At 39.4% G+C, this 14131-nt stretch overlaps 1 protein-coding gene across 2 annotated transcripts in view; it reads right to left on the bottom strand.

Annotated features, from left to right (window-relative positions):
* Positions 1 to 1079: 1079 nt before the first annotated feature.
* LOC100567043 (ras-like protein family member 12) overlaps positions 1080 to 14131 on the bottom strand; it is a 38134-nt gene continuing 25082 nt past the window's right edge. The window contains exons 2-4 of one of the 2 annotated variants that reach the window (XM_062967531.1): positions 12189 to 12245; positions 8596 to 8669; positions 1080 to 6987 (exon numbers count right to left, since the gene is read on the bottom strand). In XM_062967531.1, the coding sequence (XP_062823601.1) occupies positions 6502 to 6987; positions 8596 to 8669; positions 12189 to 12245 (617 nt within the window). In that variant the 3' untranslated portion in view covers positions 1080 to 6501. The remainder of the gene's footprint in view (positions 6988 to 8595; positions 8670 to 12188; positions 12246 to 14131) is intronic. The other variant, XM_062967532.1, reaches the window with a different exon arrangement.

Raw genomic sequence — 14131 nt, 5'->3', positions numbered from 1 at the left:
CTACTGGCAAACGAAAACATTTCTGTATCATCAGGCTTTTAGAAAATGAATGAGTTGAGCTTTTAATATGACATACAAGGACATAAATGGATATAAATAACAATAATGCTATCAATTACTGCTGCAAATGGCCTCACAGCAGAGTATAAAAGGTGGTTTGCTTAGTCAGATAGCAGCTGGTCTCTATCTGCATGTACCCTGAAGCCCAAATAAACTTTTCCTCTTCAGTTATGTTGTTATGCTTTCTTTCTCGCACGATAATAATATCACACCGAGTCAAATTATTATAAATTATCCCACAGATGCTCAGTGGGCCAAATTCTCTCTTTCCTCTATTCCAACGAGAGCAAGCAGGTATTTCTTATTACAGGAGAAAACATACGTTTTGGAAAATGACAATGTAATAAAACAAACAATAAGATATATCAGTGGTTCAGCATGATACATACATTATGCCAAATGAATCTGGGTTTATTCCAGAAAGTTAAAGTTAGCTTTTCAGTTCATGTGTAGCCATTTCATCATGGATGGAGAAGAGTCTGGTTTTGTTTTGTGTTGATTTGATAGGAGATGTTTTAGAATATGTTGCCGCAGATGGCATCATTATTGTAATATATTGTCATTCAGACTTCATAAAGAATTGAGATTTTGGGGTCACCATGGACTACAAATAGAAGCTTAGTACTGTACAATACTATTTTAAATACACTTCTGAAATATATGGGTATATTAATACCTGCAAGATCCATCTGATCTTGGAAGTGAAGCAGAATCTGCTTTGGGTAGTTCTTAAATGAGAAATTACCAATGGGTATTAGGTGCTATGTTTCAGAGGAAAGAACAGTCACAGTCACAGTCACATCTAAGGGTTCTTCATTTAAGAAAACTCTATCAGATTCATGGGTTTACCATAAGTCAACAAGCGATTTGAAGGCAAACACAATATAGTGGTATATCTCAATTAACAGAATAGGTGTGCTACTTCTTTAACAGAAAAAAATTAGCCCCAGGGGCAGAGATAAAATGGAAAGACTAAGGAAAGTTTCTTATATTTAAAAAATGAAAGAAAAGCAGTTCAATGTGTTTCAGCAAACATTTTATTCATAACCAACCATATACACATGTGAAATGAAAGAACCCGGTCAGCTAAGCCTTGCATATGTAAACATTTTGGACATTCTAGAGGCTTTTTAAAACATTCTTTCAAAATGCATTCAATGACATTTATTTTTAACTTCAGACTTCACTTTTTATGATTTCCATTTTGATGGCTAAACATATAGAGCCATATAGCATCACTGGATCTTGGTTGTATACCTTAGTGCAGAACGAAAAATGAATGGAGGAAGCCCCCATTTATCTGATGGCTTAGGGACTGCTACACTGTCAGAAAGTAGAATTGGTTGAAAAGTGGAATCCAAATTTTTTAAAGTTTTCTAATACATTTTAGCTGCAGGAAAATGTAATGCATACCGTGAATGTACAGTATACTGCAGGGTGTGTGCCTGCAGTCCTAAGTAGACCTCACAGGCAAGAAAAAAAAACTGATGAAAGAGATCCCTCACCAAATTAATGGAACTTGTCTGTAATTTGCAAGCATTGGAAGAGCTAGTCATCAGAAAGCAAGGCATCTAAAGGTGAGGGAAGCCTGTATATGTACTGCAAGGAAGTAGTCATTTTAATATTAGAACGTCTTTCTTCATATCAGGGGGAGGGACTTCAAATCCAAGAAATCCCAGTCAGCATGGTAATTGGTTGACGATAGAAGCCCAAATATCCACAGAGCAAAATGATGCTCAAATTGCTTTCAATTCAAATTCTGTGGAACAACTGGACACTGGGGCCAAGTGACATGTCAGATGAAGTGCTGAAGTGCAATAGGTGGCGGGGAGTTAATTCACATATTCACATCCGTCATCTTCTATATAAAGAAAGCTGATCATGACCCTCAACAGGTAATTAAAATTTCTGAACAAGTGCAATGCTAGGGGAAAAGAAAGCAGCTCCATATAAATAACTTCATTTTTACAGTGTGCAGAGAATTGCTGGAATAACAATCAACTATCTCAAACAAATGGCAAAACTGAGCATGCTAAAAGAACCCATAATTTCGCAGACTTCTGCGCACACACACACACATGCAGTCATTCTTAAAGATACATTTTGATTATTCACCTATTTGTTAGTTTGGTGCTACCAAAATTGCAGATCCAGAGATCGGTACCATCAGCCCAGGACTTTTAGTGCCTCAGGTTTTCATAAGGACTGCATCCCATTCACTACATTGCTGGAAAGTAGAATGCATACATTTGGATCCATTCATTTATTATAAAGAGCCAGACTTCCATTACCTAGCAATACTATTCTATGTTGCTGCTTTACCTTGTATGTAAGGTTGACATTTCAGCAACTATCAAGCAAAAAGTGGGTGCTAGAATTAATATCATACGAAAGCTGACTGACACAACCTAGGGATCACAACCAGACACAGTGAAAAATCTGCCCTTGCACATTGCTACTCTGCTGCTGAATATGCATGCCCAGTGTGGAGTGGATCTCACCACGCTAAAACCATGGATGTGGCTCTTAATGAGACATGCCGCATTATCACAGGATGTCTACACCCCATACCACTGGATAAATTATACTGTTTAGCCAGTATCGCACCACCTATAATCCGTAGCCTGCAATGAAAGGACCAAGGCATTGACATCTCCAGCCCATCCTTTGTTCGGATATCAGCCAGCATGCCAATGCCTTAAATTAAGAAATAGTTTCTTAAGATCTGCAGAGATACTTGCAGGAATACCTCAGCAAGCGAGAATCCAAAAGTGGCAGGTTAAACCCCAGAACCTCAATCAGTAGCTAATACTGGATGAGAGAGACCACCCTGGGCACACAGAAGAGTGGGCGACTTGGAAGGCACTGAACAGACTGTGCTCTGGAAACACGAGCTGCAGAGCCAACCTTAAGAAATGGGACTACAAAGTGGAGTCTACGACATGCGAGTGCAGAGAAAAGCAAACTATAGACCATCTACTACAATGCAGTCTGAGCCCTGCCAAATGCATAATGGAGGACCTTCTTACAGTGACACCAGAGGCACTCCAAGTGCCAGCTTCTGGTCAAAGGAAATTTAGTATAATGACAAGTTTTGAACTTTGTTTGTGGTTTTTAAAAAATATATTATAACTATATTCTCAATTCTGACATGATAAATAATTGTCAACAACTACTTCTCCAATAATTATTTCCTTGAGAAATATTGCAGTAGCAGAATGAAAACCAGAACAACAGAGAATTTATGATTCTGTGAGATCTACCTATGAAAATAGTAATGGGGGTAATGTATTACCTAGCAAGTTGTATCATGAGAAATACTTGCCATAAAGATGACTTTGGAAACAGGGCTGAAGGAGAAAAGATGTATATGCAGTAATCACTTCCCTGACCAGTGATGATGTGGGATTTAGGGGCTGTGAGATGTCATACATTGAAGTGAAGGTGTTTTATGTGTGGTTGTAAAGGACTTTTAAAATAAAACCCTTCTCATCATCTACTGCAGAACATCCAGTCTGTATCCCACTTCAAGTACATTTAAAATCTCTAGTAAATGCTTGTTCTATTATAGGTTCAACATTTACCCCTTTCCTCGCATAAAAGGTTTTGGGAGTGATGCTGTGCTTTTAGCTTTAGAGAACTGCTTTCACAAGGGTCAGCTTTCTTGGAGTCTTGGAGAAGAAAAAAATCATATGAACATAAATATCAACAACCACTTAGGTTTAACCTTTCTTGAGTATTCCTTCAAGACAGTAAATAAATCTTCCAATAATCTTCTTTTTCCATGGAAACAGACCTGCCCTCGAACTCAACATTCACTTCTTAAGACATTTTGCCTGAGAAAGGCAAATCCCCAAACAAGAAGAGAAAACAGTAGATGACTATGTATCATTTTACTGTGCAAGTGAACTATATTAAAAGCTTGTTATGGCTTAAAAGAGGAAGAATTTGCTTTTTTAAAAAATTGTCCATTCTCTTCAGACAGCAAACAAGTTACCATAATGAAACAGAATTCATTTAGGGGAAATAATGTGTGGAGAAGCCAAGATCCTAATCCAGGTAATTATTGGTTTGGTACTGCCAGAACAAACATTAAATAATAGCTTTATTTGATGACAATAAAAATGCATGATCATGCACTATAGTAATAAACATTATAGGCATGCTGTTAAGATACCAACATTATTTTGAAATAAATTGCATTTTTTACTCCTTAAAGGTGATGCTGGCATTGTTCTCCACTTCCTTATACTTGTGTCTTTCAGAGAAGTTGGTTTACACATTCCAACACCACCCAGCATGGTCAATATTCAGGGAAGGTGGGAAATGTAGTAAAAAATCTATGAAGGGCACCAACATGAGAAAAACCAAAATTACAAGGAGGAGAAGAGACCATCTCAGCCTGTATCACTTGGAAGTTATTATACAATGTATCAGTAACTTGGCCTGCCCTTAGCCTATTTGTACTGTCATCCCCTGCACTGTATGCATATTGCAGAAGTTAACTCCTCCTGATTCCATACAGCTTTAAGTCAGCAGGAGATTATGTAACATCATTCTACAACACAACATTTAATAATAAAGCCAAATAGTTTCGAGGCAAGAACAGTAAACAAACAAAAAATAAAGTCTACATCCAGTTTGAAAACTAACTGGATCTCAGAAGAAGGCTAACTTCAAAGTCTGTTGAATGACAGCAAATCCATTTTACAGCAGGTTGCTGGAGCATTAAGTAAAATACCATCCATGGGATTTGAGCAAGAGTCAGAAAACACAAACAGACCTCCTTGCTATAGTGTATCTCTCAAGATGTATTTGTAGTGTTCCTATGTTTGAGATACAATAGATTGCCCACACAGAAGCCAGCCAAATGGCCATTTAAAGGAAGTGGGTAGCAAGTTGACTGCTTTTCCTGATGTTCAATGGAAAAAAATCAGAAGTCTCTGTGGAGCAAATTGGGCTATTGAGTCAGCTATCAATCTTTCCAGAACAGCAAGTAACTTAGAGCCTTTGTAGTCTATTGACACAGTAAATAAGATCTTAGGAGGGGAAAAAGAGCAGTGTTCTGAATAAAGACCTCAGTCAAAGCTTGAAAGTGTTACTTCCAGCTTCTCCAAACTCTGAGACCATGGCTCCATAATCTTTGCATTTAGAAGGCTCCAGTGTCATCCTGGCTTCTCCACTACTGAAAAGAAAAGGAAGGAATACAAATCTGCTAAAAACTGAGAGTAATTGTTCCTGGTGCCAGCTATATGCCAAGAAAAGGCCAATGATCTGAATCTTGATATAGCTGCAGAAAAAGTTGCATTATGGAAGGTAATAGACTGGATGATCTTTTGTTCCCTAACCCTGGGAATGTTCTAATTCTCTGTGTTAATTACTTTCCTCTTGCCATGAAGTTTTGTGTTCCTGTGTTAATATAAAAAGGACTCCGTTTCACCCAAACCCCATGATAATTGCTCTTCCATCACTAATACTAGAGCAAGAATCAGCTTCCAGACTGTTCAACTTCTGTTGGTGGAATAGGAGGGTACACCGCTCTTCACTGCCTCAGGTAGTAAATACGTACCTAGGCAACCTGGCAATGCCAGTAGATTTGAGCTTGTATGGAAATAATCAGGTGCATAACCCTGTGAACATTGGTTTGGCAGAAAAGAGGAACCAGCAACATATTAACAACCAGAAACACAAAGAGTGAATCTTAATCAACTGTCTAAACCGCTACTTCCAAAAGCCCTTCCTTACAAGAACTAATGACATTCAAAATAGCCAAGCAGTTGTTAAGCTTTGCGTCCAAACGATGACTGCAAGAACATCTCCTTTTTTGGCTTTCTTAGGCCAAGTGGGAGAAGAACTAGGCCCCAACTGAAAATGTGCTTTCATGGCTGTCTTTCACCCAGGATTTAAAAGACTCATGCCACCCCTTGCCAAAATGTTGGCCTTACACAAGGAATTCACCACCACAAGTAATAGGGACTCCTAATACGTTAGACCACTTACCTAGAATATGATGTCTAAAAGAAGATGATATTTGCATGGGGAAGTGGGGAAAAGAATCTATCAATGGCTATTATCCACAATGACTTAAGGGAACCTGGTATTCAGTGTGCCACTGAACACAATTGCCAGGGAATTGTGAAAGTTATTATCCCCCATGCTCTGCTTTGGATAGCCGAAAGCATCTGACTAAAGCAAAATCAGCAAAACAGCCCAGATGGATCTTTGGCCATTCTCATGCACCACTGCACCATAGACTATCATCAGTCAGGATCATCTTCCCTGGGTTTAAGGTAGTTGGAGGCGGGGACCCCAAAACATATTTCCTAACCATGTACAGGCCTCTGGACTTGCCATGTCCTCAGCTCTGCAGTCTCTCCCTTGCTGACGGCACCCAGTCCCTACGTGCATCACTCATCACTGCACAAATGGCAATGCAAAAGTTCACTCTGGGATGTAGTCTCGGAAGGAGTTGAAGCTCAGGCTCCTGCCACCTGAGGCCAGTGTTGAGTTGGCATGAATCTTTGGGATCTTTTCCATGAGTTTAGACACTGCTCGCCTCTTGAAGGCGCCTGGGGAAAAGTGCCCTTGCTTCATCAGCTCACTATACAAGGTGTTGAAAACTGTCACCGTCTCCTCATAGCTGTCCCTAGTAGAGATCTCATAGAACGGGTGCTTCAGAGCCTTGGAGAGGTTCTCTCCATCCTCAAAGGACACCATTCGGTCAAACTGCAAGTCTTTTTTGTTCCCAACAATCACCACTGGTGGGTCTCCATTTCCATTACTTCGTTTGGGGCTGGAATGGATGTGGTTGATGAGGAAACAGAGCCTCATGACTTCATCAAAGCTGCACCGGTCAGTGACAGAGTAAACCACGGCAAAGCCATCTCCCCACTTAATCTTCTCTTCAATTTGCAAGGAATCCTCTTCCTAGGGCAAAAGAGGAATCAAAGGATCACAAATCAACATGCAAATGTGACAGCTTCCCAGTGACGATCTTAGTACTTTTATGATTATGCTGAGTATGTCTGGCACATTAATGTGAGGAGACAGAGGAGTATACACAGTCAGGAAGAGAGACAGTGGAATAATGGAAGTTGGAGGATGTTTTGTGTACTCCCTTCACATTCTCTTCTTCTGAACCACAAGCCATACATTCCTCACATCTACTCAATAGTTCTTCAGTGCTGACTCAGTGCCCCTAACTGGTCTCTCACGGAGGATATATTTTGACCAACCAAGGTTGAATTCATAACCCACAGTTCTATAACCTGCAACAAAATGATGCAGTGTGGACATAAAAACCCACTAACATGACATGAATAAACACATGCTAGTTATTAATCAATTGAGAAACAAGAGAAAATGTTCTCTTTTAGCATGACATGAAAATAGCACAGAACACTTTATCTACCATGGAATTCTTGTATTCATAGTTCAGAGAAGGTCTAGACTTCTTTGGCAGAGAATTCTAAATACCTCAAGAAACTACAAATCCCAGGATTCCATAGGATGGAATGACAATCTAAGTGCTCTAATTTTGTGGTGTGAAAAGGTCTCCGATATTGCCTGATTCCGTTTGATTTCAAGCATCCAATGAGAATTTTAATAGGGAACAATTGCCTGATTAGAATAAAGAGGAGGGGCATCAAAAGGTTTCATTGCTATCCCCAAATTCCTGTTATATTTAGCCTCTTTTTGTATCTCAAAGTTTCAAACATTAACACTATAACAAGATATGGCTAACCATGGATACTCTCACTTTCTATATATATCACTAGTTCAGGCCCTTCTGAGGAACTAAGCAGCCCCACACAGACAAAAAAAAAAAAAAAAAAGGAAGAAGAAGAAGACAATCATGCCTCCTATAGACTTCAGCATATTTTCTGCTGGCCCAGAAATTAGAATGTGGGCCAATGGATTCAAATTACAAGAAAAGGGATTCCACCCCATGTTACAAAGGATGTTGACTGCAAGAATGGTTTTCAAGTGGACCACATTGCTTTGGGGGGTAGTGGACTTTTGTTCTTTGTTTTTAAGTAGAGGTTGGGTGGCCGTCATTCAGGGGTGATTCCTGCATAGGAGTGGGTTGGACTTGACAGTCTTGAGGTCCCTTCAAATGCTCTGATTCTACAATGCTCTGTCCATCCCACAGCAGCTCTCTGACCGCCCCTAAAATCAGGGGAATCTTCTGGAGTCTGTTTCCAGGCACCTGTGAAAACTTCAGTGGGGAGATGTGTGTCATGTTGGATTTAATCCCATAATCCTGTTTGTTGATAGCAGATTTCACAAAATAGCTAGAACAAATAGACATTTTATCTGTCCTAAATGGTCCTAACTATGAGAAACTTCTTTATACCATGTATAATTTTATAGTATTCTATCATGTCCATCAATGCCTTCTGAAATATCACAATCTTTCTTCTGAGAAGGCCTGCTCCAATTCTTGGATTGCTTTAGTTGCCACCATTTTCTCCTCGCTCTCTCTCTCTAGCTGTATCACTCACTATCTTGTAAGTGAGATAACCAGAACCATACCTGTCCAGCTGTGTCAAGAATTTCAAAATGCACCATCTCGCTATCGATGACAGCTGTGTGCCTATAAATCATCTCTGTGGAAGACAGAAAAATGTATAAGCACTTCCTTGATATTTGCATAAATCAAAATGAATGATAAACACTAGAAACATGCTGAACAAAACATTTTCCTTTTTTTTACTTCTGTCCTTCTGGCTCCTTCTGCACGCAAATACATATATAGCCTAATAAGGCAATTTTCTCATGCAGGTGTCACATCTGAGAAGTTTTAAGATATGGGGTGGTGGTTGTAGCCGATGATGGTGATAATCATCATCATAATTATTTTAGCAATCCCAGGGCAGAATATAAGAACATGAAAATCAATAAAATACAAAGCCTACCATTAAGTAAGTAGAGTGAAATCAGACCTCCTCAAATAATATGAACACTTTTAATAGTAAAAAAAAAAAACCAACCCAAATGAATAAAACAGTCTGATATGAATGCAGATAATTTTTTTATTTATCATGTCAGAAGCGAACCAAGGATACAAGTTGTAATGTATTTGAAAACACAAATAAAGTTTTAAAAAACCCTTGGCATTATACTAAATGTCCTTTGACTAGTAGCTGCCCACTTGGAGTGCCTCTGGTGTTGCTGTAAGAAGGTCCTCCACTGTGCATGTGGCAGGGCTCAGGCTGCAATGTAGTAGGTGGTCTGTGATTTGCAGATAATTAAAAAGAAACTAATGAGGGGTTGGGTGGGACTCTGGGTAGTTTGGGGGTCAAGGCTTATATGTGGTCCACAGACTGCATTCCCCACTCCTTAACAATATACCAAACTGGTACTAAACTTACACAGCCAGTTTTTACAGAAAAATATCATTGTGGGGTGAGAAGTCTCCTGCAGTTTTACTAAGGTTTTGTGGTCTCATAAATCTAGCATCTCAAGATAAAATAATGTTACAGAAAGAGAATATTATAGTTCAATGAGGACAAGAAGGGTTATAGTATAGAAGTCAAAAGCAGCCAAGTGGGAGAGTAATGACGGTAGAGGTGGGGGAGATGTACTTGCAGAAAGGACTGGGTTTGTGAGCCAAAAGCTGAAAGAGGAATGGGCTGGGAATAAAAGATATCCAGGCCACCCGTTATTGGAACACAAGGGAATTAAGAGAACAATTCACATATCTAACACTGCGTTGCAAGAGAAAAGAAACAAACAAAGTGCGAAGGTAGCAGGAGAAATGAGAAGTTGAGGAGAAGAGAAGAAGAACAGAGAAAGTGAAGCAGAAGGGCAGACGTGGGAGGTGGAGGCTGCTGGAGTGATGCCTGCCAATTTATTATTATTATTGTTATTATTATTATTATTATTATTACGTCACTTCTACCCCGCCCTTCTCACCCATCAGGGGACTCAGGCGGCTTACAATATAAACATACACATCAAAAAACAGTTTTCATCAAATTTAAAAATCCATCAAGATTAAAAATTACAATAAAATTAAGAATATATATAAAATATATACATAATTATACATTTAAATATACATTTAAGGCGCTTTCCAGACCTTCCTCTCACCCTCAGCTGCAATGGTAACTGTAGATATAAACGCAGCCCATTATTGAGGTTTTTTATTAATTCAATACAGTTTGTTCTATTTGCTGTGTAGCTGAAACCTCTGCATCCAGCAATTCTGGGCTCTGCCTGGTGAGACTTAAAATGAAAACTCAGGCCATTGTTTATTGCAATGAGGTCCTGTCAAAACTCAGCCTGAGAAAAGCAGCAAGCCCACCTACTAAAGATGCCCTGAAGAGCAACTGTGCATGGCATAAACAGCCATGATAACAATATCCTAACTTCAGAACCTTTCCAGCTCCCACACACCCTCCAATTCCAAAATGACCAGGCTCCAACAAGCCTTATTAACTCATTTTGGCCTCAAGGGCATTCTTCTTTTTCTCAAGATCTAGGAGGTGATAATGGAGCCCACGTGTGTATATGCACAGTTTAGATTAAAGGAGAGGAACTGCCATATATTGTCTAGTCTTGTTGTTTGCCTTTGGCTGCTATTAGTTCCCTCACAGTTATTCCTCCCTGTCAACAAGTAAAAAAATTAAAAAAGAGGGAGGAGGCAGAAATGATTCTACATCTTCTCTCTTTTCCCACTCACAGCTTCCCTGCAGAATCTTACAGAACACTTGCTATTCTGTTCTTTGCATGGTTGATTTTGTAATGTTCAGAACAATCCTAGGTGCGTTGCTTTTGAAAATAACCCTGACTGGGCTCAGTAGGGCTTTATCCCTGAGAAATATATACGCAGTTTCAGCCCAAGAATTGGAAATGTTGCGATAGCAAGAAAATCATGTCAAGGCATTGTCCATATGCACACAATGAAAGTATGAGAAACAGGATGGCATTATAATATTTTCATAATGGTGAAAATATTAAAACTAATTAGAGAACAGAAGGCAAGGGTCAGGATTTTCAAAGAATGCATTGTTTAAAATTACATTCAATGCACAATACTAGCTGAAATTCAGGTGGATTGGTCCAACATACTTTCTAAAATATATGAAGAGGGGAAATTGTCATCAAAGAGGGAGACAACAATTAAGCTTCCTTGCAAAATTAGGGTGAACTAAATCTCAAGGCCAGTATCTTATCATTGCTACTCAGTTTGAGTTTTGAACAACTGCTGAGCACATAATTTGATCAGGTGAGAGAAATTCAGAATATGACCATGAAATAGTCTTTTCTGTAGTGGATCCATGACTCTGGAATGATCTTGTAATTAAAATTTGCTTGGCTTCCCATTTGTGTGCGTGTTTTTGCCAGAACATGAAAGCTTCTTTTAGCAGCCTGTACAGCATTTATTTTATTGCTTCCTGATTTAGTGGGAAACATTATTCTTGCTGATGTTTGTTTGTGGTTATTTTGTTTTTGCCCTTCTAGATGTTGGTGAGGTAACATATTCATTTGTTGTTGCCTCTAGAAACTGGTGACTTGCTGTACTTTCTAACTGATTAAACTCAGTGAGTTGCTTTGAGGACTGAAAATCAGAGAATTCCCCAATCACCATGACCAGTGGGCCCGCTGGCTGAAAGATTTGGGACATATAATTTTTAAAAAGGAATTTTCCCATGCTCTGAACATACCATATGGTTTTATGACTGCAGTGTACACCATTCTGAATATTTAGTACATGAACTGGTTATAAACGTATCACCTTCATCCTTACCAACTTATCCTTGCTATTGCTTTTTACTCTCAAATAGGTCCATGCTTTAAATCTGAAAATAATATTAATTAGTCACCCTCCCACCATCACACCTATCTGCTCCACCACAGGGAGCTATCTTGCAAAGAGCCAGAGCTCTAGTCTGTCTGGCTTAGTATCTATCTATACTGACTGGTAGCTGTTCATCAAATATCTTTCCCAGCCCTACCTAGAAATGTTGGGAACTGAACCTTGGACATTCTGAAGATTTAACATGTGAGCAAAATGGCAATTACTCTGACAGCTGGATACTACCCCTTCCTCTTCTCTTTTTCTCTTGCACACAAACACCCCCACTCACAAACAAGTAAAACAAGCAAGGAGCTAGACTCACCTAGTGTGGGGTCATAATCACCAATGAATCGCTTGGTGATGAATCTCACTGTCAAAGCTGCATTGGAAAATGAAATGAAAATGATTAGCCCAATGAAGTACTATAAACATACTATGGTCTACCAATTACCAGAGCACAGGTGATGATCCAATGAGACAAATGGACAGTTGATAGGAGTTCTTGTGGGAAAAAATACAGCAAACAGGGGTTTCCACGCAAGTCATAAATCCAAAGATGGGTATTAAACTCAGTGTCCAGGATTCACCAGGCACTAGTCCTTTGATCTAGTTTCAAATTGCATGCATCCAGTGGGTGGTTTCCAGATTGGTGGAGAGATTAATGGGCTCTGAATTTAGAATCCAAAAGAGCTTTCCAAAGTGTAGAACCAAAACAGGTCCAGTACCTTAGGTAGCTTTGTTATGTTCAGACTAAAAAGCAGAGCTGATTTACTTGCTTCATTAATATAAGAGCCAGCAGCTCTCACCGTCCAATTGCTGAGACCATTGGGCTGGTAAACTCTGACAACAATTCAGGCATTCTTAGGCCCCTTCCATACAGCTGAATAAAATCCCACATTATCAGTTTTGAACTGGAGTATATGGAAGGTGTGGACTCAAAACCCAGTTCAAAGCAGATATTGTGGAATCTTCTGCCTTGATATTCTGGGATATTGGGCTGTATGGAAGGGCCCTTAGATTACTGGTTATGGTACTATGAGGAGAGAGATCAATATTCAGATTGATAGTGCAGTGCAAAACTTTAGAAGTGATGCACATGAAGATGGTCACCTTCTACAACATCAATATCTAGTAATGCGCAGTAATAACATTCCACAACAGCTGGATTGAGACATGTGTTGCTATGTCACTCAAGTGGCAATGATACAGTCAATACAACAGCAGAGGGGGGTCTCCATGGATTGCTTAGACAATGTCATCCCTCTTGTCCTTAGCAGTACTAACACATAACCAGAACTGACTGTTGGGTGTCAGGACATGACTGAATTCAGTCCATAATTCCTGATTGGCAGGGAGCATTCACCAAAGACGTTTTTAGAGGGGGAAACATTACTGCTGAAAAAAAGGAGCAGACTGCAATCACATCAGCTTCCAGGAGGCAGGAAAAAAGAGAAGGAAACATAGGATTCCTCTAACTTTTCCACAAAGTATACTTTGAAATAGCAACTTTGGCCTCAAAAATGAATCTTACAAAGTGTGCAATCTCATTAATGAAGCCAACTAGCCAAAGGGCACAACTAAAAATCTGTGCCTCTATATTCACTATCACTATGATTAATGGATCAGAAATTCAGATTTAAATCAGATAAGTGCTCGAATGGTTACAACAGGATATGACTGATTCACTGATATGCTTTCACAGAAGAAACTCTTCTAATGTCTACTGAAGTGATGTGTACAATTAAACCAAGTTCTCCATCTGTATCCATACAACTCGAATACAGATATGGAAGGTTACTCTACATTAGACCAAAGACATGGGGACTGACTCTTAACACAGAAATGGGGAAGATGAGCCAGGCAACCCTGTGTAGAATTAGCCAAACACAGCTCATCGGATGCTGTGGGGTGGGTGAGGAGGTCATGGAAGAAAGTATATAAACCAGACGTCTGTTTGGTAAGCACTCAAATATATTCAATCATATTCCATTTCCCTGCATGCTTTTTTTACAAATTAAAATATGGAAGCCTTGGGGGAAGCAAGCACAAAGCAGACACAAATTACATCAGGATGAGGAAGGAGGACAAGCTGGAGCTTGCAATGGAAATATTGTAAATCTTTCAAACGTAGGGTGGGAAAATATTTAAAGGGAGAGTGCGAAGGAACAAGGCTGAGCTGTCAGTGCAGGAAACTGCTTGAAATGCATGTTGCCTCCAGCATTTTTCTCCCCCACTCTGTGAGCTAACCAGATGCCTTCAACAGCA

The sequence above is a fragment of the Anolis carolinensis genome, chromosome 1 (assembly GCF_035594765.1).
Source record: "Anolis carolinensis isolate JA03-04 chromosome 1, rAnoCar3.1.pri, whole genome shotgun sequence".
NCBI lineage: Eukaryota > Metazoa > Chordata > Lepidosauria > Squamata > Dactyloidae > Anolis > Anolis carolinensis.
The sequence above is the reverse complement of the archived record's forward strand: the minus strand, read 5'-3'. Positions and strand labels throughout refer to the sequence as shown.